Below are 23,587 nucleotides of genomic sequence, written 5' to 3' on the forward strand. Positions count from 1 at the left end.
TGTATCCTGAGACTTTGCTGAAGTTGCTTATCAGCTTAAGGAGATTTTGGGCTGAGACGAGACTGCTGAAGTTGCTTATCAGCTTAAGGAGATTTTGGGCTGAGACGATGGGGTTTTCTAAATGTACAATCATGTCATCTGCAAATAGGGACAATTTGACTTCCTCTTTTCCTAATTGAATACACTTTATTTCTTTCTCCTGCCTGTTTGTCCTGGCCAGAACTTCCAACACTATGTTGAATAGGAGTGGTGAGAGAGGGCATCCCTGTCTTGTGCCAGTTTTCAAAGGGAATGCTTCCAGTTTTTGTCCATTCAGTATGATATTGGCTGTGGGTTTGTCATAAATAGCTCTTATTATTTTCAGATACATTCTATCAATACCGAATTTATTGAGAGTTTTTAGCATGAAGGGCTGTTGAATTTTGTCAAAGGCCTTTTCTGCATCTGTTGAGATAATCATGTGGTTTTTGTCTTTGGTTCTATTTATATGCTGGATTACGTTTATTGATTTGTATATATTGAACCAGCCTTGCATCCCAGGGATGAAGCCTACTTGATCATGGTGGATAAGCTTTTTGATGTGCCGCTGAATTGTTTGCCGGTATTTTATTGAGGATTTTTGCATAGATGTTCATCAGGGATATTGGTCTAAAATTCTCTTTTTTTTGTTGTGTCTCTGCCAGGCTTTAGTATCAGGATGATGTTGCCCTCAAAATGAGGTAGGGAGGATTCCCTCTTTTTCTATTGATTGTAGTAGTTTCAGGAGGAATGGTACCAGCTCCTCCTTGTACCTTTGGTAGAATTCGACTGTGGATCCATCTAGTCCTGGACTTTTTTTAGTCGGTAGGCTATTAATTATTGCCTCAATTTCAGAGCCTGTTATTGGTCTATTCAGGTATTCAACTTCTTCATGGTTTAGTCTTGGGAGAGTGTATGTGTCCAGGAATTTATCCAGTTCTTCTAGGTTTTCTGGTTTATTTGCGTAGAGGGGTTTATAGCATTCTCTGATGGTAGTTTGTATTTCTGTGGGGTTGGTAGTGATATCCCCTTTATCATTTTTTATTGCATCTATTTGATTCTTCTCTCTTTTCTTCTTTATTAGTAATGCTAGTGGTCTATCAATTTTGTTGATCTTTTCAAAAAACCAACTCCTGGATTCATTGATTTTTTGAAGGGTTTTTTTTTTGTGTCTCTATCTCCTTCAGTTCTGCTCTGATCTTAGTTATTTCTTGCCTTCTGCTAGCTTTTGAATGTGTTTGCTCTTGCTTCTCTAGTTCTTTTAATTGTGATGATAGGGTGTTTAATTTTAGATCTTTCCCACTTTCTCTTGTGGGCATTTAGTGCTATATAAATTTCCCTCTATACACTGCTTTAAATGTGTCCCAGAGATTCTGGTATGTTGTGTCTTTGTTCTCATTGGTTTCAAAGACCATCTTTATTTCTGCCCTCATTTTATTATGTGCCCCGTAGTCATTCAGGAGCAAGTTCTTCAGTTTCCATGTATTTTTGCAGTTTTGATTCAGTTTCTTAATCCTGAGTTCTAGTTTGATTGCACTGTGGTCTGAGAGAGTTTGTTATAATTTCTGTTCTTTTACATTTGCTGAGGAATGCTTTACTTCCAACTTGTGGTCAATTTTGGAATAAGTGAGATGTGGTGCTGAGAAGAATGTATATTCTGTTGTTTTGGAGTGGAGAGCTCTGTAGATGTCTGCTAGGTCTGCTTGGTGCAGAGCTGAGTTCAATTCCTGGATATCCTTGTTAACTTTCTGTCTCGTTGATCTATCTAATGTTGATATTGGGATGTTAAAGTCACCCATTATTATTGTGCGGAAGTCTAAGTCTCTTTTTAGGTCTCTAAGGACTTGCTTTATGAATCTGAGTGCTCCTGTATTGGGTGCATATATATTTAGGATAGTTAACTCTTCTTGTTGAATTGATCCCTTTACCATTATGTAATGGCCTTCTTTGTCGCTTTTGATCTTTATTGGTTTAAAGTCTGTTTTATCAGAGACTAGGATTGCAACCCCTGCCTTTTTTTGTTTTCCATTTGCTTGGCAGATCTTCCTCATTCTCTTTATTTTGAGCCTATATGTGTCTCTCCACATGAGATGGGTCTCCTGAATACAGCACACTGATGGGTCTTGACTCTTTATCCAATTTGCCAGTCTGTGTCTTTTTTTTTTTTTTTTTTTGAGAAGGAGTCTTGCTCTGTCGCCCAGGCTGGAGTGCAGTGGCACGATCTCGACTCACTGCAAGCTCCACCTCCCAGGTTCATGCCATTCTCCTGGCTCAGCCTCCAGAATAGCTGGGACTACAGGTGCCCGCCACCATGCCCAGCTAATTTTTTGTATTTTTTTAGTAGAGACGGGGTTCACCGTGTTAGCCAGGATGGTCTTGATCTCCTGACCTTGTGATCCGCCCGTCTCGGCCTCCCAAAGTGCTGGGATTACAGGCTTGAGCCACCGTGCCCGGCCAGTCTGTGTCTTTTAATTGGAGCATATAGCCCATTTACATTTAAGGTTAATATTGTTATGTGTGAACGTGATCCTGTCATTATGATGTTAGCTGGTTATTTTGCTCATTGGTGGATGCAGTTTCTTCTTAACATCAATGGTCTTACATTTTGGCATGTTTTGCAATGGCTAGTACCGGTTGTTCCTTTCCATGTTTAGTGCTTCCTTCAGGAGCTCTTGCAGGGCAGGCCTGGTGGTGACAAAATCTCTCAGCATTTACTTGTCTGTAAAGGATTTTATTTGTCCTTCACTTATGAAACTTAGTTTGGCTGGATATGAAATTCTGGGTTGAAAATTCTTTTTTTTAAGAATGTTGAATATTGTCCCCCACTGTCTTCTGGCTTGTAGAGTTTCTGCCGAGAGATCTGCTGTTAGTCTGATGGGCTTCTCTTTGTGGGTAATCTGACCTTTCTGTCTGGCTGCCCTTAAGATTTTTTCCTTCATTTCAACTTTGGTGAATCTGGCAGTTATGTGTCTTGGAGTTACTCTTCTCGAGGAGTATCTTTGTGGTGTTCTCTATATTTCCTGAATTTGAATGTTGGCCTGCCTTGCTAGGTTGGGGAAGTTCTCCTGGATAATATCCTGAAGAGTGTTTTCCAAGTTGGTACCATTCTCCCCATCACTTTCAGGTACACCAATCAGATGCAGATTTGGTGTTTTCACATAATCCCATATTTCTTGGAGGCTTTGTTCGTTTCTTTTTACTTTTTTCTCTAAACTTCTCTTCTTGCTTCATTTCATTCATTTGATCTTCAATCACTGATACCCTTTCTTCCAGTTGATCGAATCAGTTACTGAAGCTTGTGCATTTGTCACATAGTTCTCGTGCCATGGTTTTCAGCTCTATCAGGTCGTTTAAGGACTTCTCTACATTGGTTATTCTAGTTAGCCATTCGTCTAATCTTTTTTCAAGGTTTTTAGCTTCTTTGCAATGGGTTCGAACTTCCTGCTTTAGCTCGAAGCAGTTTGATCGTCTGAAGACTTCTTCTCTCAACTCATCAAAGTCATTCTCCATCCAGCTTTGTTCCTTTGCTGGTGAAAAGCTGCGTTCCTTCGGAGGGGGAGAGGTGCTCTGATTTTTAGAATTTTCAGCTTTTCTGCTCTGTTTTTTCCCCATCTTTGTGGTTTTATGTATCTTTGGTCTTTGATGATGGCGACGTGCAGATGGGTTTTTGGTGTGGATGTCCTTTCTGTTTGTTAGTTTTCCTTCTAACAGTCAGGACCTTCAGCTGCAGGTCTGTTGGAGTTTGCTGGAGGTCCACTCCAGACCCTGTTTGCCTGGGTATCAGCAGTAGAGGCTGCAGAAGAGTGAATATTGCTGAGCAGCAAATGTTGCTGCCTGATCGGTCCTCTGGAAGCTTCGTCTTAGAGGGGTACCCGGCCATGTGAGGTGTGAGGTGTCAGTCTGCCCCTAGTGAGGGTGTCTCCCAGTTAGGCTATTCCGGGGTCAGGGACCCACTTGAGCAGACAGTCTGTCCATTCTCAGATCTCAAACTCCGTGCTGGGAGAACCACTCCTCTCTTTAAAGCTGTCAGACAGGGACATTTAAATCTGCAGAGGTTTCTGTTGCCTTTTGTTTGGCTATGCCCTGTCCCCAGAGGTGGAGTCTACAGAGTCAGGCAGGCCTCCTTGAGCTGTGGTGGGCTCCACCCAGTTCTAGCTTTGCAGCCACTTTGTTTACCTACTCAAGCCTCAGCAATGGCAGGCGCCCCTCCCCCAACCTCGCTACCACCTTGCAGTTAGATTTCACACTGCTGTGCTAGCAATGAGGGAGGCTCCGTGGGTGTGGGACCTTCTGAGCCAGGCGCGGTATATAATCTCTTGGTGTGCCATTTGCTAAGACCCTTGGTAAAGCGCAGTATTAGGGTGGGAGTGACCCGATTTTCCAGGTGTTGTGTGTCATGGTTTCCCTTGTCTAGGAAAGGGAATTCCCTTCCCCCTTGTGCTTCCCAAGTGAGGCAATGCCTCACCCTGCTTCGGCTCTCGCTCAGTGGGCTGCACCCACTGTCGTGCGCCCACTGTCTGACACGCGCCAGTGAGATGAACCTGGTACCTCAGTTGGAAAGGCAGAAATCACCTGCCTTCTGTGTCACTCAGGCTGGTAGCTGGAGGCTGGAGCTGTTCCTATTCGGCCATCTTGGAACCGCCCTCACTTATGTGTTCTTAATTACTTTGGGTGTCAGAGACAGATTTCACTGAAATAAAACAAACTTACAGAAAACTTGTATAAATCTAAGTGTACAACTTGATATGTTTTTCCTAAGGTTACAAACCTATGTGATTAGCACTCATATCGAGCAACACAGTATTACCAGCTTTCCAGGAAGCTCCGTGTATTTTCTCCTAGTCTTTTGGATCCAACGGTGACCACTGTCCTGATTTCTAACAGTGTAGGTTACTTTTTAATTTCACATAAATGCAAATAAAAGCACTTACTCACCTGTGCCTGATTTCATTTTCTAAGCAATATGTTTAAGATTTACCTACATTGTTGCAGATAGTTCTTCATTTTCATTTTGTAAATTATCCCATTATGTAAATATGGCACAATTTATTTTTTTTTCTGCTATTGATGGACATTTAGGTTGTTTCCAGTTGGAGGCTAACAACGTCAGTGCAGCTATGAACACTGTTGTATGTGCATTTCTGTTGGGTATATACTTAGAAGTGTAATTGGTAGATCATAGGTTATGTGCATATACACTGTTAGCAGTTACTGACAAGTTTAAGTAGTTCCAGCAATTTCCACTTTTTCCAGAAGAGTATGAGTTACAGTTGCTTCACATCCTCTCAAATACTTGGCATTTTCTTTTCTGTTCTTGTTTTTCGTTTTGTTTTGTTTTGTTTTGTTTTTTGAGACAGAGACTCACCCTGTCACCCAGGCTAGAGTGCAGTGGCATGAACTCAGCTCACTGCAACCTCCACCTTCCAGGTTCAACCAATTCTCCTGCCTCAGCCTCCTGAGTAGCTGGGATTACAGGTGCCCGCCACCATGCCCAGCTAATTGTTTTGTATTTTTAGTAGAGATGGGGTTTCACCATGTTGGCCAGGCTGGTTTTGAATTCCTGACCTCAAGTGATCCACCCATCTCAGCCTCCCAAAGTGCTAGGATTAAAGGCGTAAGCCACCGCCCCCGACCATACTTGGCATTTTCTGTCTTTTTCATTTTAGCTGTTGTGGTGAATATGCTGCATTATCATGTTGTGAGTTGAACTCGCATTCTCTCTATGACCAGTGGATCTGAGCACCTTTTCCTAGGCTGAGTAGCCACATGGACGTTTTCTTTTGTGTGGACCCTTTTAAAATCGTTTTGCCCATTTTCCTTTTGTCTCCTATTATTCCCTCATTTTAAACTATTTTTTAACAGGGAACATTTGACCATCACACAGCCTCTCAGATTTCCTCATCCTTCAAAATCTACCATAATAATCATAGCTATAATGTACTAAGGGGCTTTATATCATCTGATGTATAAGGTAATTAATATTATCCCCACTTTCAGAGGCAAATGTTGAGGCTCAGAGAGAGTGAGCAACAGGTCCAAGAGGATGCAGCTGGGCAGCAGCAGGGCCAGGACTGTACCCAGAGCTGATGCCACAGCCTGTGCTCCAACCACAGCACTCCCTGCTTTGCAGATGATTGTCATTGAGGCTTGCTCCCTTAACAAAATTACCAGCGATCCTTTCTGACTGTTCATACCTCCTTTTGCTGCTTTATTTCTATTCTTATCCCTAACATACTATGTGTAATTTTAATTTTTAATGATTCTATGTATGCTCTTTCTTCTCTATTAGAATCTGAATTCTGAAAGGGCAGGAAGTTTTGTTACTTTTATATACCAACATATTCCCAATGCCTGGAGAGTGCCTGGTACATAGCAGTTGTATACTTTTTGAATGCGTGAATAAACACACGTTAATTCTTTTTTTTTTTTTTTCTCACTCTGTCGCCCAGGCTGGAGTGCAGTGGCACGATCTCGGCTCACTGCAAGCTCTGCCTCCCAGGTTCACGCCATTCTCCTGCCTCAGCCTCCCGAGTAGCTGGGACTGCAGGTGCCCACCACCACGCCCAGCTAATTTTTTGTATTTTTTTTTAGTAGAGATGTGGTTTCACCGTGTTGGCCAGGATGGTCTCTATCTCCTGACCTCGTGATCTGCCTGCCTCAGCCTCCCAAAGTGCTGGGATTACAGGTGTGAGCCACCGCACCCGGCCTAAACACTCATTAATTCTAAGGCTTGGATGTCCCAGGACATGAGGATTTATTTTCATATCCCTTCTGGGGCTGTGGACTGTAAAGTTGGCTCATTCTTCTCCTAGGTTTCCCTGCCTCCTTCCAGTCTCGGGCTCAGCTCTGCCATTTCCTCGCCATGTACATCTTCATGTGCACTGCCCAGCATGCAGCCATCAACGAGGGCCAGGTGTGGATAAACAAAAGCCTGCATCCGTCAGGGCAGGTGTCTGGACTGGGGGTTCTGGAAGAGACAGCTGGAGGCTAGTGTCCACACATCAAGGTTCAGGGTGCATTCAGGTTCCCCTTCTAGCTTGACTGGTATGCCTTGATCCCTAATGGCCCGTGCTCAGTGAGGATGCCCTCACCCACCACCAAGGAGGATGTGACAAGGCCCACAGTGATGAGGTCACTCCCTGATGTCTGGCAGTCCTATGTTCAAATGGGCATCACGTGGCTTCTGAGCTGGCGGCAGGTGGACGTGGTGAAAGGGGACCTTTGAGACTACAGAGGAGATGTCAGGGTGCAGGGCTGGATTCTGGGTCCCTGTGTCTTGGAACTAGGAGCTCATTCATCCTCTTTCTGCCCCAGGTACCCCCTTGAGCATCAGAAAGAAGAATATGTCTTAGGCCCTGAGCCCAAAGCTGTGCTGAGACAATTTTAAACAGATCTGGACAATCTGGAAAGGGAAATTGTGGCCCAAAATTAGAAGCTAGACCTTCCCTATGACTATCTGAAGCCTGGCTGCGTAGAGAACAGTATCACTCTCTGAGCTCAATTATGCTGGTCCTCAAAGACCTTAGGCCATCATTACTATGAACATTTTCCTCCTGAGTCTTGTCTTTTTTTTGGATCTCAGTTGCTGTGTTTTTCTTTCCGCCGCTGAGTTTTCTACCTGAGGCACTGTCCTTACCTTCAGGGACCCTGTGAGAATGATCTGTACATTGCAGTCACATTCCTTAGAGAAATTACCCATGTACTCCTGTAGCTTTCCCTTGGCCCTGGAAATTTACCTTCTCCATTCATCATAGAATGTTTAGGAGTCATTATGTAGCATGTTGTAGAGGTGCAATTTCATTTCCTTCCATCTGGATAGTCAGTTATGCCAGCACAGTTTGTGGAAAAATTCTTTCCCACTAATCTACAATGTTGACGTTAATCAAATTCCTGTATACAAATGTTACTATTGGAACTGTCCATTCTATTCCATTCATTAATTTTTCCTTCCCTGCATCATAATGACATAAGTACTATGGCTTTATACCTAACACAGCCTACTATTTGATAAGACGTACTCATCCAATTTGTTCTTTTCAGGTGCTTTGGCTTTTCTTCAACATATAAATATTACAGTTATTGTGTTAAGTTTCAGAAATAATACATGATTTTGATTGGAATCACATTGTATGTATAGACATTTTAATACAACATTTTTGCATTACAAAAATGTCTACTTCAGCCAAGTTTGCATTTTTGAGCTATATCAAGTGGGTCCTTTTCTGCATTGTGATTCCATTTGTTTTTTGTTTGTTTGTTTATTTGTTTGCCTGTATTGTATCTGGGTTCCTGGGTAAGATTGGCCTATGAAGGGTTATAGACTTGCAGAGAGGCAATATTAGGAACTCTGCTAAAATGAGTCATTAAAATAATAGGAAAGAACAAAATACAGAATTCTGTCACTAGATACTCAAATGCATTTGCTGAAATCATGTACAGTTGGGGGTCCACATCCCTGGATTCAACCTATCGTGGATGGAGAATATTTTTTAAAATAATGGTTGCATTTGTACTGAACATGTAAGACCATTTTTTCTTGTCATTGGTCCCTAACAATGCAGTTTAACAATTCCTGGCATGCCTTGTTATATTGTGCTGTGATCTCTTGTGCTTTCCAAATACTAAAAACACAATTTGCAAATTGATAGTGTAGCAACCCTGCCTCGAGCAAGTTCATCGACGCCATTTTTCCAACAGCATGTGCTGCGTGCCTCTGAGTCACATTTTGGATCTTCTCACGATATTTCAGGCATTTTCATTGTTATTCTATCTGTTATGGTGATCTGTGATTGATTGATGACCTTTGATGTTATAGTTGTCTCTGCTTTGGAGCTCCATGAACTGTGCCCATCTAAGATAGCAAACTTCATTGATAAATGTTGTGTGTCTGATTGCCCCTCCAACCAGCCATTACCCCATCTCTCCCATTTTCCTTGGCCCTCCCTCTTCCCTGAGACACAACAATATTGAAATCTGGTCACTTAACAACCTGCAATGGCCACTCAGTGTTCAAATGAAAGAAAGAGTTGCACATACCTCACTTTAAATCAAAAACTAGAAATGACTAAGGATAGTGAGGAAGGCACGTCTATAGCCGAGATAGGCCAAAAGTTGGGCCCCTTGTACCAGGTCACTAAGTTGTGAATGTAAAGGGAAAGCTCTTAAAGGAAATTACAAATGCCACCCTAGTGAACCCATAAATGACAAGAAAGTGAAACCACCTTATTGCTAATATTGGAGGACGTTTGAGTGGTCTAGATAGAAGATTAACCAATCTACAACATTTCCTTAAGCCAAAGCCTAATCCAGAGAAAGACCCTACCTCTATTCCATTCTATGAAGACAGAGAGAGGTGAGGAAGCTTCAGAAGAAAAGTCTAAAGCTAGCAGATTTTGGTTCATGGGGTTTAAGGAAAGAAGCTGTCTCCATAACATAAAAGTGCAAGGAGAAGCAGCAAGTGCTGATGCAGAAGCTGCAGCAACTTATCCAGAAGATCTAGCTAGGATCACTGATGAAGGTTGCACTACACTAAGCAAGAGATTTTTATGTAAACCAAACAGCCTTCTACTGGGAGAAGCTGCCGTCTAGGATTCCCACAGCTGGATAGGAGAAGTCAAGGCCTGGCTTCAGAACTTCAAAGGACAAGCTGACCTTCGTTTCAGGAGTGCACGCAGCTGGTGACTAGAATTGGAATCCAGTGTTCACTTACCATTCCAAAACTACCAGGGCCCTTAGGAATGAAGCTGAATCTACTCTGTATGTGCTGTTTGCAACAACAAAGCCTGGATGACAGCATTTCTGTTAACAGCATGGTTTGCAGAATAGTTTAAGCTCACTGTTGGGACCCACTGCTTGGGAGATGTAGTTATACCTTTCAAAATATTCCTGCTCATTGATAATCCACCTGGTTACTGAAGAACTCTGATAAAGGTACACAAGGAGGCTGATATTGCCATAGATAGTGGTTTCTCTGATGGACCTGAGCAAAGTAAATTGAAATCTTCTGGAAAGAAGCAATATTCTAGGTGGCATTCATGACGTTCAGGATTCATAGGAAGAGGTCAAAATGTCAACATTAACAGTAGTTTGGAAGAAGTTGATTCTAATTCTCATGGATGACGAAGGATTCAAGACATCAGTGGAAGAAGTAACTGCAAATGTGATGGAAATAGCAAGAGAACTAGAATTAGATGTGGAGCCTGAAGATGTGACTGTATTGCTGCAGTCTCATGAGAAAACTGGAACTGATGAGGAGTTGCCTCTTACAGATGAGCAAAGAAAGTGGTTTCTTGAGATAGAAACTAGTTGTGGTGAAGATGCTGTGAACACTGTCCAAATGATAACCATAGACTTAGAATATGACATGAACTTAGTTGATAAAGCAGTGGCAGAGTTTGGGAGGATTGACTCCAATTTTGAAAGGTGTTCTACTGTAGGAAAAATGCTATCAAATAGCGTCACATGCTACAGGGAAATCTTTCATCAAAGGAAGAGTCAGTGGATACAGCAGACTTCCTTGTTGTTTTATTTTAAGAAATTGCCACAGCACACACCCACCTTCAGCAGTCATCATTCTGACCTGTCAACAGCCATAAACATTGAGGCAAGACCCTCTACCAACAAAAAGATTACAACTCGCTGAAAAATTTTTTAGCATTTTTAGCAATATTGTTTTAAATTTCGGCTTTTATTTTAGATAGAGGGGGGTACAGGTGTAGGATTGTTACATGAGTATATTGGATCTAGGTAGTGAGCCTCGTACCCAGTAGATAGTTTTTCATCCCGTAGCCTCCCCCTTCCAGTAGTCTGCAGTGTCCAGTTTTCCCATGTTTTTGACCACATGGGCTCAGTGTTTAGCTCCCACTCTCCCACTTGAGAACATGTGGTATTTAGTATTACGTTCTTGTCTTAATTCATGTAGGATTATGGCCTCCCGCTGCATCCATGTTGCTGAGAAGAACATGACTTCATTATTTTCTGTGGTGATGTAGTATTCCATGGCGTATATGTACTACATTTTTCTCATCTACTCAATCATTGATGGACACCTAGGTTGGTTCCATGTCTTCCCTATAGAGAATAGTGTGATGATGAATGTATGAGTGCATGCATCTTTTTGGTATAATGATCTATATTCCTTTGGTTATATACCCAGTAATAGTACTTCTGGGTGAAATGTTAGCTCTGTTCTTTGAGAAAGCTCCAAACTGCTTTCCACAGTGGCTGAACTAATTTACATTCCCACCAGCAGTGTGTAAGCATTGCCTTTGCTCCATGGTTTCACCAGTGCCTGTTGTTTTTTGGCTTTTTAATAGCAGCCATTCTGTCTAGTGTGAGATGGTATCTCATGTGGTTTTGATTTGCATTTGTCTAATGATTAGTGATGATGAGCATTTTTTCATATGCTTGTTGTCCACTTGTATGTCTTCTTTAGAGAAGTGTCTTTTCATGTCTTTTGCCCATTTTGTAGTGGGGTTATTTGGCGTTTTTTTTGCCTGTGGATTTGTTTAAGTTTTTTATAGATTTGGATATTAGACCTTTGTTGGGTGCCTAGCTTGTGAATATTTTCTCCTGTGGTGTAGGCTGTCTGTTTACTCTGTTGATGGTTTCTTTTGCTATGCAGAAACTCTTTATTATAGATATAAAGTGTATAAAATTTATAATCAATAAATACACATTTACTGATTCAATAAGTCAATCACATTTATTGATTTACAACATAATTTACTTAGGTCCCACTTGTCACTTTTTATTTTTGTTGCAGTTGCTTTTGGAGACTTAGCCAAAAATTCTTTGGCAAGGCTGATGTAGAGAAGGATATTTCCTAGGTTTTCTTCTAGGATTTTTATAGTTTGAGGTCTTATATTTAAATCCATGGTAGGAGAGCACCTCCCTATCCCTTTGAAGTGAACCTTGTTACCCGCTGTTAGCAGTGAAGTGGAGCAGAAGTCACAGGTGCCATTTCTGGGCAGAAGCTTTGAAGGGACCGTGGCGAACCACCCCATCGTTTCTTCTGCCTCAGCAGTTTTGGAGGCACAGAAGTCGGGTGTTATGGGCTGAATTGTGTCCCCCACCCCCAAACTGATATGTTGAAGTCCTAACCCCAAGTGCCTCAGAATGGGATTGTGTTTTGAGATGGGGCCTTTAAAGGTGTAATTAAGGGGAAATGAGGTCATATGGATGAGCCCTCATCCAATCTGTCTGGTGTCCTTATAAAGAGAGGAGATGAGGACCCAGACGCCGACCGAAGACCACATGGAGGCACAGACAAGAGGGTGGCCACTTACAAGCCAAGGAGCCAGGCCTTAGAAGAAACCAATTCTGCTGATACTTTCGTCTTGGACTTCTGGGATCCGGAACTGTGAGAAAGAATATTTCTGTTATTTGAGACCTCCATCTGTGGTATATTGTTACGGTAGCCCTAGCAAACTCGCATAGATTTTTGATACCAGGACATAGAATGCTACTCTAAAAAATATGCAAAAATGTGGAAGTGGATAATGAGTAGAGGCTGGAAGAGTTCGGAGGTACATGCTGCAAAGGCCTAGATGGTCTCCTTTATGTGTTTAATTTTTTGGTCAAAAATATTTTAATTGTTTTTCAAAGAGTTCTGGGAAAATAATTACCTAAGGAAAAGAAATAGCATCGCTTATAGGCGGGTTTGAATACCAGCCCTTAAGCTTTACTGAGAAATGGAGAAATTCTTCTTGGTGGGAGTCCTGAATTGCATTAAATGGAGGGATAGGGTTAAGGTGTTTATTTTGTGTTTTTTGCTTTCAGCTTTTGGTGGTTTTGGTGGTGGTTGTTCCAAGTGAGTCCAAAACCCAACAGGGAAAAGAACATTTAATCTTAAAACTTGAGAACCTTCCTTGACTCCATGGCCCATGTTCCAGATATACTAGGATGTGGTTGGGCGGCCCAGGGCTTCAGGTGGCCCTTCCCCCATGGCTTTGCTGGGTGCAGCCCAGGCAGCAGCTCTTACATGTTGGAGTTTGATGCCTGAGGCTCTCCCAGGGTGGCCTTGCACACTGCTGGCTCTACCATCCTGGAATCTTGGGGCTAGCCTCCTCCCCACAGCTCTGCTGGGCATTGCCCTAGTGGGGACATTCTGTGGTGTCCCTCCCCTGTGGCAGTTCTCTGCCTGACCCCAAGGCTTTCTGGGACATACTTTGAAATGTAGGTGGAGGCAGCCATGTCCCACAGCTATTGCACTCTGTGCACCTGCAGAATGAGCACCATGTGGATGCTGCTGAAGAGTTTTCTGTCTGTACCCTCTGGAGGGGTGACATCATGTTCCCCACTCCACCAGGGCCCATTGAGCAACAGTTGGAGCAGCCAAGGAAAGCACCACAGCACAATATGGGAACCAGTGCCTTCAGGGAGTGCTGGACAGCAAGCCCCAAGGTCCCCAGGGCCCACCTTGGAAACCGTACTCCCGTCAGTGCCCTGGCACCATGGACCTGTGATGAGAGTGCAGCCTGAGTGATCTACAAAATACCTTCAGGGTCGCTCTTCCATTGTCCTTGTGAGGAGCCCAGCCCTGATCCACGCAGGCCTCCTGACCCACATCCACGTGTTCTCTCCCAAACACACTTTCTTATCTGTTCAATATGGACAGACTGAGAAGGCTAAAAATTTCCCGGATCTTTAAGTTCTGCTTCCCTTTTGATTATAAGTTCTGTCTCTAAATCATTCCTCTTTTCTTTCATTTTCCTATAAACCTTCAAAAGAATCATGCCGCTCCTTCAATACTTTATTTGCTTAGATATTTCTTCTGCCAAATTTCAGTTTCATCACTCACAAGTTCTGCCTTCCACTAAACACTAGTGCTTTGCCACTTTATGGCAAGCGTCACTCACCTTTCTTCCAGTTTCCATTTACCTCTTCTTTATTTCCATCTGAGTCTGAGACTTCATCAGAATGACCTTTCCTTTCCATATTCTTTTTTTTTTTTTTTTTTTGAGACTTTGTCTTGCTATCTTGGCCAGGTTGGTCTTGAACTCTTGGCCTCAAGCAGTCCTCCCGCCTCGGCCTCCCAAAGTGCTAAGATTTCAGGTGTGAGTCACCATGCCCGACCCCCTCCATATGCTCCAACATTCTGTCCAGACTTTCTCTTCTGAGCCCTCAACGTAATCACCCTTAATGAAGAGTCATAAGGAGAAGATGGCCACCAACATGCTAGGAGATGGTCCTGGAACAGAGCCTTCCTGCACAGCCTCAGAAGAAGCCCACCCTGCTGACACCTTGACCTTGGACTCATGGCCTCCAGGACTGCGAGACAGTAAGATTCTGTTGTTGAGGGTGCCCAGTCTGTGGTCCTGTAAAACAGCCCTAGGAAACTAACGCAGCCTGTTAGCCCACAGATGGTGAAGAGGTGGAGTGTGCAATGGAGCTCCAGGCTGTCTACAGCTCCCAAAGTGCACTACGGGACCCTTGGGTGGGTGTAGGTATGGGGTGTAGCTATGCAAGATAATTTGGGTGGTGCAGGGCGAATATTATCAACTTACATAATGGATTTATCTTACTGGATAAAACAGGGGTTCCCTCCTGTTTGGAACCAGGCTGCACAGCAGGAGGTGAGCAGCCAGCCAGTGAGCAAAGCTTCATCTGTAGAAACAGCTGCTCCCCATCCCTCACATTGAGCTCCATTACGGCATGAGCTCTGCCTCATGTGAGAGGAGCGGTGCCGTTAGATTCTCATAGGAGCGTGAACCCTACTGTGAACTGCGCATGCCAGGGATCTAGACTGCGTGCTCCTTATGAGATCCTAATGCCTGATGATCTGTGACTGTGTCCCGTCACCCCCAGATGGGACCATGTAGTTACAGGAAAACAAGCTCAGGGCTTCCACTGATTCTATATTATGGTGAGTTGTGTAATTGTTTCGTTATATGTTACAGTGAAATAATAATAGAAATAAAGCACACAATAAATGTAATGGGCTTGAATCATCTCTGCATCATCCCTTCCCCTTCTCCCTGGTTCGTGGAAAAGTTGTCTTCCATGAAACTGGTCTCTGGGACCAGAAAGGTTGGGGACTACTGGTGTAAATGCTTCTAAGAATAGTTAAGCAACTTAAGGTTTACATGCTGCTAAAAATATGGGCTTCAATGCTAAGAAAAATGAATTCACATGAAAACACTATCTTGCTGTGGTCCAGGGAATCTAAACCATTCTAACAGACAGACGTTCAGCTTGGAGCTGGAGCTGCGCTCCCACATCTGGTCCACCTTATATCCCTGCACCACACACATGCACATATGCATACAGACATGTACACATGCATACACACATGCACATGCACACACATGCACACATGCACATAAACATATACACGTGTATATACCTGCACACATACACTCACAGACACACTCACTGTGCTTCATGTCCTCACTAAGGTGGCATGGGAGGGAATGCGTGTTTTTAAGGGGAATGAAGACAACTCAGGCCCCTCATTCTCCTGGCATTTGCACCAGTGTCTTCTCTACAGAGCATGCTTCAGTCTCTTTCTTGGCTCTCCCTCTTAGTGAAAGACAGAAGCAGAGCCCCGGCGTGTACCTGGCTGCTTAAGGTGCAAACCAAGTTTACAAGCTTCCTGGGGAGCCAGTTGAGAAGAAGACACTGCAGAGCCTCCCCAAAAGAAGCGTCAGCTTTTGGTGGATCCTTGAGCCTAGGAAAATGATAGACGAGACATCACAGTTCATCAGAAGACAAACAAAATCCACTAAGGAAGAGCAGTGGTCAAAGGTTTTATTCTCTTAGAGAAGGGGTTCTCCACTCACTCCCTCCTGCCGCCTTGTGAAGAAGGTGCTGCTTCCCCTTTGCCTTCTGCCACGATTGTAAGTTCCCTGAACTGCGAGTCAGTTAAACCTCTTTCCTTTATAAATTACCCAGTCTCAAGTATTTCTTTATTGCAGTGTGAAAACAAACTAATACAGACCCCTTCCCTGAAGCATCTTCTCCTTAGGCCACCAACTGCCCCCATGCTTCTCCTCTGCCTCTGGTCTTTCTTTTCCCCTCATGAGGCCCAAGTGATCCACATGGTCAACCCCAGCCCCATCCTACTGCAGGCCTGTGCGGCTGCTGGAGAGGCCGGGCTCCTTTCCTCACCCCGAGGCTGCCTGATATGCTCTCTGGATCCTGTAGGAAACTGACCCCCTATTCTCATACTGACCCCCTATTGTCACACTGGTGCAACTTCTTCCAAGACCTCAAAGCTGAACAACGTGAGCTGGTATTTTTTCTTGTCTCCACTTGCTAGGGCTGTCACTGGGACAGTCCTAGAGTGGGGGGCCAATGGGTGAATGGGTGGATGAATGGACAGTAGTCCAGGGAGGATGCCCCTGTCTGTCCTGAACTGGGCCCTTCCTCCAATGAGAAGCCTTCCTGAGTGAGTTTATACAGTCACCCCTTGGTATCCATGGATGATTAGTTCTAGGGTCGCCTGGGATGCCAAAATCCATGGATGCTCAAGTCTCTGATATGACATGGCTGAGTAATTACATATAACCTATGCACATCCTCCCGTATACATTAGACCATTTCTAGATTATTGATGATATGTAATACAATGCAGATGCTACATACATGTTGTGATACTGTATTGTTTAGGGAATGATGACAAGAACAAAGTCTGCACATGTTCAGTGGAATCATAAGCATCCAATTTCATTTCTGAATATTTTCCATCTGCTGTTGGCTAAATCCACAGATGCAGAGCTTCTGGATATGAGGGCCAAGTGTGCTTTGAGAGTAGGGTGGGTGAGGTTGCTAATGAGTACAGGGAAACAGGTGTCGATCAGGAGGGCCCTGCACTGGGGCATCTGGATGCTCTGTCTCAGGACTTGAGGCTCTAGGATTGGATGGCACAGGCAGACTCAGCCCAGGTCAAAGCCCTCCCCTTAACTGTTCTTTTTATCCCAAGCTCTTTCTGTTCCCTGGAATTTGGCAGCCCCTAGGCCCTGGGCAGAAGGACAGATGAGCCAGACTTTAGAAAACATGTCTAGAAGAGTGAGGCCCTACTGTGTGCCGGGCACTTTCCCCGCAGGATCCTCTAGCTGGAATAACCAAGGGTCATGGAGAGAAGTACCCAGTTAAAATACCAGAAATAAAAAAAGAGATATCACTAGAGATAATATTTTGAAAAGACCATTAGAGATACTAAAAAAAGCATTAGGTAATAGTATTAGCACTTTTATTCTGAGATTCAACAGCAGCAGTCACTTCCCTCCACCCCATGTGTGTCTCAGGACCACCCTGGGCGGGGAGGGCTGAGGTCAGGGAGCACCCATGGATGATCTGATTCTGGCCCTGGGCCCTGGGGGCGACAGTGATGAGGAATTGGGTGCACATGAGTGGGGCAGCCAAGCATGGCAAGAGAAGCAATACACGCATGCACAGATGTGTTTACCCACATACATGTGTGCACATACACACTGTAGGCAGGCATGTTGATGCCTCAGGCAGTGGAGGATGTTGACTCTGGGCCCTGCTGACCCAGGCAAGGCCCTACTGTGATGCGTGCCACGACCTCAGAATGTCACTGGTGCTTAGCACCCATCCGCTCTCCAGCCTGCCTCTGTGTTCTACAGCAGCTACACACACACACTGGAGCAGCTCTGTGAACTCACAGGTTTTCTCACAGGCCAGCTGATTCATCAGAATCAGGTGAGTATGACCTGCTCTCTTCCCTCCATGCTGACTTGGGGACAATGGCTGTGGGGTGGGCTGTGTTGGCCTCTGGGCACCTGCTGAGGAGGGTCATCCCGAGCACTCACCGGGCACCCATTCTGCACTGCCTGTGTAGACGATTGTCTCTTTCGTCCTCACGGTGCCTCCATAGGGTAGGTGCTGTTCCCAAATGTACCTATTTGACAACTGAGACGTCTGGTGTCAGAGGCAGTAATCGACCCGGGAATCCTGACATGACCCTGGGTTTTGCTCTCAGCTCTGCCCTGTGCAGGGCTGGACTTAAGGCCTGAATCCTGTGGTCTCCCTGTCCTAGATCCCAAATCTGTCCAGGGTTTCCGATCCCGAGGAGGCAGAGCCTGGCCTTGGCAGAGCCACTGGGATGGGTCCACTGTGGGTGGGAAGGAGGGGAGGGTCCTCAGAACATGTCTGGGGCCTAAGCTGGGTCCTGATGGTCCCTGTGAGACCCACTGGACACACATGGTCGCTTGTCCGGGAGTGGCATGGGGAGCCTTCTGCCTTTGAGCAGCTGTGGAAAATGAAGGAGCCCTGGAGAGCTGGCTGGAGGGAGACTATCTTCCATCCTGTTCAAAGGGGTCCAGGAACTGGGGTTGTCCCCAAGTATTTCTTTCTCTGTCTGGTCCTATCCAAGCCTTGCCCTCCTTCTGCTCCAAGTGTTCCCAGGAGGGACGATGCATCTAGGTGTTCCCCAGGACCAAGGACCCACTGTCCTTCCTCAGTGACCCAGGACAATGAGGCCCCGTCCTGTATGGACACCTCAGAATGGTGGAGTCCACAGACCCTCCCCGAGAGACGTGGTTTCCACAAGCACAGAGACTGCTTTGGAGACAGTAGCTTATTTTCATCCCCTAAACCTGTTGTTCCTAAAGTGGCTTCACTGTTCAGACTGAAGGGTCACGGTAGCCCAAGTGATGAGTGGAGCAGAACCGAGCAGTCAGGAGAGATCTTGTTCCCCGTAGGAAACTGAGCATCTCTGTGGTCCTGAGCATCCCAGGAGGCCGATTGTACAGAGACCTCTGGTCCCTCTCCCCAGTCTCCCTCCACATCCCGGGAATAGCCCATCACGGACCCTTCACCCTTGGCAGGTGGACACCATTGAAACTGCCAGGGCAGGTGTGTCCCCATTTCATGGCATTTGGGGACAACAGGACTCTCTGTACAGGTCGCACTGTCCTCAAGTCCTTGGGAAGATGCCCACCCCTGCTTGGAGCTTCAGACTCCGGAGACCCATGCAGGTGTGGGCCACTGGGTCTGGCGCCTTTTTACCTGAGGGCAGTGGTGGAATGGGGGGTTACGCAGCCAGGCAGCATCTGGGAGCCGGGTGTTCGCCGAAGTTCTCAGGTACGGTGTAACCTTTAGACGTTTTTGTCTCACAGGATAGACATGGTAGAGGACGCAGATACTTCGGAGGAGCGAGAGGACATCATTATGAACTATGAGAAGGTACAGGTCGGTCTGCTCCTTGGAGGGAGGCCTCTTCCAGTGCGCCCTGGTCAAAGGGTCCTGGGCTCATTAGGAGCACAGGGTGGGCACGGGTGGCCACTACCCACAGGCCCTTGCACCCTTTACCTTGGACCCCTCACCAAGGCTGCCTCTGGGTTACAGGGACACCGAGCTGGGCTGCCAGAGGACATGGGGCCTGAGCCTGTTGGAATCTACAACAGCATTGATCGCTTTGGGATTGTGCAGTGAGTCCTCTGTGCTCCCCTCACCCCTAAAGCACCTGTCTCAGCTCAGGGATGGGTTTGCTTTTAGAAAGGCCTTTCTGAGGCAGGACTGTCTCACCGGGTCGGGTCAACCTCCTTTCCAGGGTCAGAACTCCTCCCTGGCTCCCCTGCAGGTCCAGCCCCAGGTTGCTGTTAGGCTAGAAGTGCGGGGACCATCTAGGGAGCGGGTGGGAATGGAGACTGGGCTAGGTCAGGCCCCTGGGCTCTCAGCAGTTCTGTCTCCAAGTCAGCACAAGAGGAGCGGGGCAGCCTGAGGGTTGGCCCTGTCCACTTGGAGACAACCCCAGTGAGATCCAAGGGTTGTGGCCACAGGGTGAGGGGATGCCTGGCCCAGCCTCGGGCCTATTGTCCAGCAGGTCTCTGGTCTCTGAGGGCCCACCTGCCCCTGTCCTCCCCCATTTCCCTAGAGCTACAGCCCTCACTGTCCCCATGGGGAAGGGGGAAAGGCATGGAGACAGTGGGGCCTGTGGCCCTAGGGAATGGGGGAGACGATGGGCAGTGCCCGTTCTGGGCATCTCATGGAGAGGCCAGGGAGGCAGCAGATCTTGAGGCTAATGGCCCTGGGTCTGGTGCTGGGAAGGGATCTGGGGCCAGGTAAGAAGAGCCTAGGGCTGGCTGTGGTCGCTCATGCCTGTAATCTCAGCACTTTGGGAGACCGAGGCAGGCAGATCACAAGGTCAGGAGATCGAGACCATCCTGGCTAACATGGTGAAACTCTGTCTCTGCTAAAAATACAAAAAATTAACCGGGTGTGGTGGCACATGCCTGTAATCTCAGCTACTCAGGAGGATGAGGCAGGGGAATGGCGTGAACCCTGGAGGCGTAGCTTACAGTGAACTGAGATCACGCTACTGCACTCCAGCCTGGGTGACAGAGGGAGACTCCATTTCAAAAAAATAAAAATAAATAAAATAAAATAAAAAATAAAAAACAAAGAGGAGCCCAGCCTAGAGCCCATCCCTCAGGGATTATAGGATGCGGAGACAGAGGATCCCGGGGAGGTAGGGTGGGAGGAAGCTGATGAGCGGTGCCACTTCTGAAACGTAAGGTGTGTGGCTCAGGTGCAGGGAGAGGCAGGTGGACACTGGGAGGTCATACCCTGCGAGGGCCTTGGGAATGTCAGGTGGGATGGGCCCTGGGTGCACCCTGGGTGCACTGGGCAGGTCTCAGGGTAGGCTCCCTAGAACCTGGTGGGTCTACATCACGTGGTCACTCCCTAAGGGACTCCTGTCAGGGCCCGGTCACCCACCCTGGGCGGCCCCCATCCCATCTCAGGCCTGACCTTTCTCAGCTCCAGCAGAAAGCACCACCTTGAGTCCAGGACAGGCAGCCCCATTGTGCAGCCTGACCAGCCCCCACGCCAGGGGCCCCAGTAACCCCGCCCAGGCTGGCCCCACACTTCCTATTCTCCCAGGTCCTGCCCCTCCTGGGAGTCAGCCCCACAGGAAGACCCTTGTCCTCCCTTCCCTGTGCCTTCTCCTGGGCTGAGCCCTGAGCTGGATGGGACAGAGCCAGTCCTTTCTGGGGGTCGACTCCCTGACCTGGACGGCTCCAGGCTCTGTGCAGGTCCTCAGCTCTGCCTGGGTTGCCTTACAGTGAGACGAAGCTGCCCCCTGTCAGCGCCCGGGAGGCAAAGGTAAGAGCCTGATGCTTGGGGGACTGGTCCAGGGACAGGGGGACCCGGGGGGTCATTGATAAGGCGGAGGAGGCAGTGGGCCTGGGCAGCGGCGGGTGAGGGCAACACGCTGTCACTGGGAGGTGCAGCAGTCCCTGCTGGACCTGACCCCAGGTTGCTGTATCTCTTGCAGTTTGATGAAATTCCAAAGTGAGAATCACATTTGTGGCTTGGGGGTGGCTGCCCACTTGTGTCAGGTCACCACCTAGAGGCTGGGGTCTGACTTACGACTGGTGTGTCTGTGGCCCCAGGAGGGCACGTCCCGGGGACCCAAAGCCAGCCCACTGGCGCTCATTTGCTCAAAGTCTCTCAGCCCTTAGGGTCTGCCCTTCCCCGGCTCCTTCCAGCTGGGTCCCACCAGGGCTTCAGAGCCCAAGACCCAGCATCCACGGGCGACTCCAGGAAGCCTGGCAGCTCCGCTAACTCCAACATTCCTCATTTGACAGCAAATGAGGCAGGAGATGAGACGCAAGAGCAAGTGGATGAAAATGCTGGGACAATGGGAGACATATAAGAACAGTAAAAAGGTCATGTGTGGAGGGAGAGGCCCCGGGAACCACTCTCTGCAGAGACAGGGGACAGGCACCCATGGCTGTGACCTGGCACCGTAAACCTGTCAGAGGGCAGGTGACACACTGTCCTCACCCAGAGGACTGCAGGCCTGGTCGCCAGCTTTGCTGCCTGTTCATGCAAGCATCACCTTGCTGGGAGGGAATCTGTATCTAGGGCTGGGAACACCCGGAGCTCAGGGTTAGGGAAGCCTCCTGGTGACCCGAAGGAATCCGGGTCAGAGTTCCGACTCTGAGTGCCCATCCACTCTTTCAATCCTGGGAAGGGAGACCCTGTCCCAGCTTGACGTCACCTCTACTGAGGAATCATGGGGCCAAAACCAAAGATTTCCAGAATCCTCAGGCTCTGGTTCTCGCTGGGGTTGTCACAGGGCCTGTGACACCAGATCGTTTTCTGCCCACAGCTGATGTAGCGAGTGTATAAGGGCATTCCCATGCACGTCTGGATGCAGGTGTGGTCAGTCCTCCTGAACATTCAGGAAATCAAGGTGAAAAACCCCAGAAAATTCCAGGTACGCTCAGCCAGAGTACAACAAACAGGCCAGGCCATGTCAGTGGCCCAGGTCTCCAGCTGGAGGGAACGTCAAGCCCCGCTTTGGGGGGTGGGTGAGGTGGACAGATGCACATCCTGAGCATGGGCGGTAACATAGGCACCACAGGCGAGCTCGGCTCTGTTGACCCTCCCCAGCTTCAGAAACAAGTCAAAAAGCAGCTTTCTGCAGAAGGAAACCTTCCTTCTTTCCTTCCTTCCAGAAGGGCTGACTGTGGAAGAGGAAGGGAGGTTTTTAGGGCAGCCCACGGGTCCCTGAGCACCTCTGTTCCTCCTATCACAACAAGGAAGGTCTATGTGCACAAGGTTCCTCATTTGGCTGGCTTCTCCAGATGTTGAATGACCAGGTAAGGGGGCACAGGGAAACCCTAGCTCAGGGACCCTCCTTGCCCTGCAGTGCCCTGCTTCCCCAGCCCAGGGGTCAGGCTCACCCTGACCACGTCTGTTTTCCTTTCAGCCAAACCCGAGCAAGGGTCCTCGGCACCCAGGCCTGTGCTGGCTTCACATGGCAGGAAGACCCTCTGCGAGGGGAACAGGCAGGCCCCTCCCAGCCCACCAGCCCGGTTCCAGTGGCGCATTTGGTCAGCTTCCCCGCCACGGGCACCTGGTCCTTCCACACCCTGTCCTGGTGGGGCTGTCCAGGAAGACACCTACCCTGTGGGCACTCAGGGTGTGCCCAGCCCGGCCCTGGCTCAGGGAGGACCTCAGGGTTCCTGGAGATTCCTGGAGTGGATCTCGATGCCCCGGCTCCCAACGGACCTGGATGTGGGGGGCCCTTGGTTCTCCCACTATTTTAAACAGAGCTGCTGGGTCCCTGTCTCTTCTGAATGTGTGCAGCTCAAAAGACATTCACAGATGGAACACACCAGCCCCCAGATCACAAAGCCAGCCATGCCCAGCCCCTCCCAGCACCCCAAGTCCCGCTACCAGAGTTCTGAATTCTGACGACACCATGAGCCTGCCTTTGTACTTTACACTCATGGAAGGATAACAACATTCATGTTTTAAATAAATGTTTCCTGTTGAAATGATTTTAGATATACAGAAATATTGAAAAGGCACTATAGTGACCTCCTACACCTTCCATCCAGCTGCCCCTAATTATGATGTTTTGCAGTTCCATGGCACATAAGAAATTTAGGCCAGGTGTGGTGGCTCACACCTGTAATCCTAGCAATCTGAGAGGTCGAGGCAGGAGGTTCAGGTTCACTTGAGTCTAGAAGTCTGAGACCAGCCTGGGAAACATAGGTGGACCCTGGCTCTAGAGAAAAGTCAAAGAAATTAGCCAGGCATGGTGGCGTGTGCCTATGGTCCCACCTAATCAGGAGGCTGAGGCAGG

At 47.3% G+C, this 23,587-nt stretch overlaps 2 protein-coding genes across 5 annotated transcripts in view; both read left to right on the forward strand.

The window, feature by feature from the left end:
* Positions 1 to 12,436, forward strand: part of GOSR1 (golgi SNAP receptor complex member 1) — an 80,651-nt gene extending 68,215 nt beyond the window's left edge. Inside the window, exon 8 of the mRNA XM_073004817.1 lies at positions 12,237 to 12,436. Within this exon, the coding sequence (XP_072860918.1) occupies positions 12,237 to 12,327 (91 nt within the window). The 3' untranslated portion in view covers positions 12,328 to 12,436. The remainder of the gene's footprint in view (positions 1 to 12,236) is intronic.
* A 3,560-nt stretch (positions 12,437 to 15,996) lies between these two features.
* Positions 15,997 to 22,812, forward strand: LOC140708623 (TBC1 domain family member 3B-like). Of its 4 annotated transcripts, XM_073004821.1 has the most exons (8): positions 15,997 to 18,962; positions 19,104 to 19,170; positions 19,333 to 19,415; positions 21,051 to 21,090; positions 21,576 to 21,656; positions 22,103 to 22,210; positions 22,452 to 22,595; positions 22,706 to 22,812. In XM_073004821.1, the coding sequence occupies exons 1-6, from the start codon at positions 18,856 to 18,858 to the stop codon at positions 22,109 to 22,111; spliced, it is 387 nt and encodes a 128-aa protein (XP_072860922.1). In that variant the 5' UTR covers positions 15,997 to 18,855; the 3' UTR covers positions 22,112 to 22,210; positions 22,452 to 22,595; positions 22,706 to 22,812. The 4 variants fall into 4 exon arrangements, with proteins under 4 accessions (XP_072860922.1, XP_072860921.1, XP_072860924.1 ...); XM_073004820.1 differs by having other exon boundaries at positions 21,576 to 22,210; XM_073004823.1 differs by lacking the exon at positions 21,576 to 21,656.
* Positions 22,813 to 23,587: the final 775 nt, after the last annotated feature.

Source organism: Chlorocebus sabaeus, chromosome 16, assembly GCF_047675955.1.
Source record: "Chlorocebus sabaeus isolate Y175 chromosome 16, mChlSab1.0.hap1, whole genome shotgun sequence".
Taxonomy (NCBI): domain Eukaryota; kingdom Metazoa; phylum Chordata; class Mammalia; order Primates; family Cercopithecidae; genus Chlorocebus; species Chlorocebus sabaeus.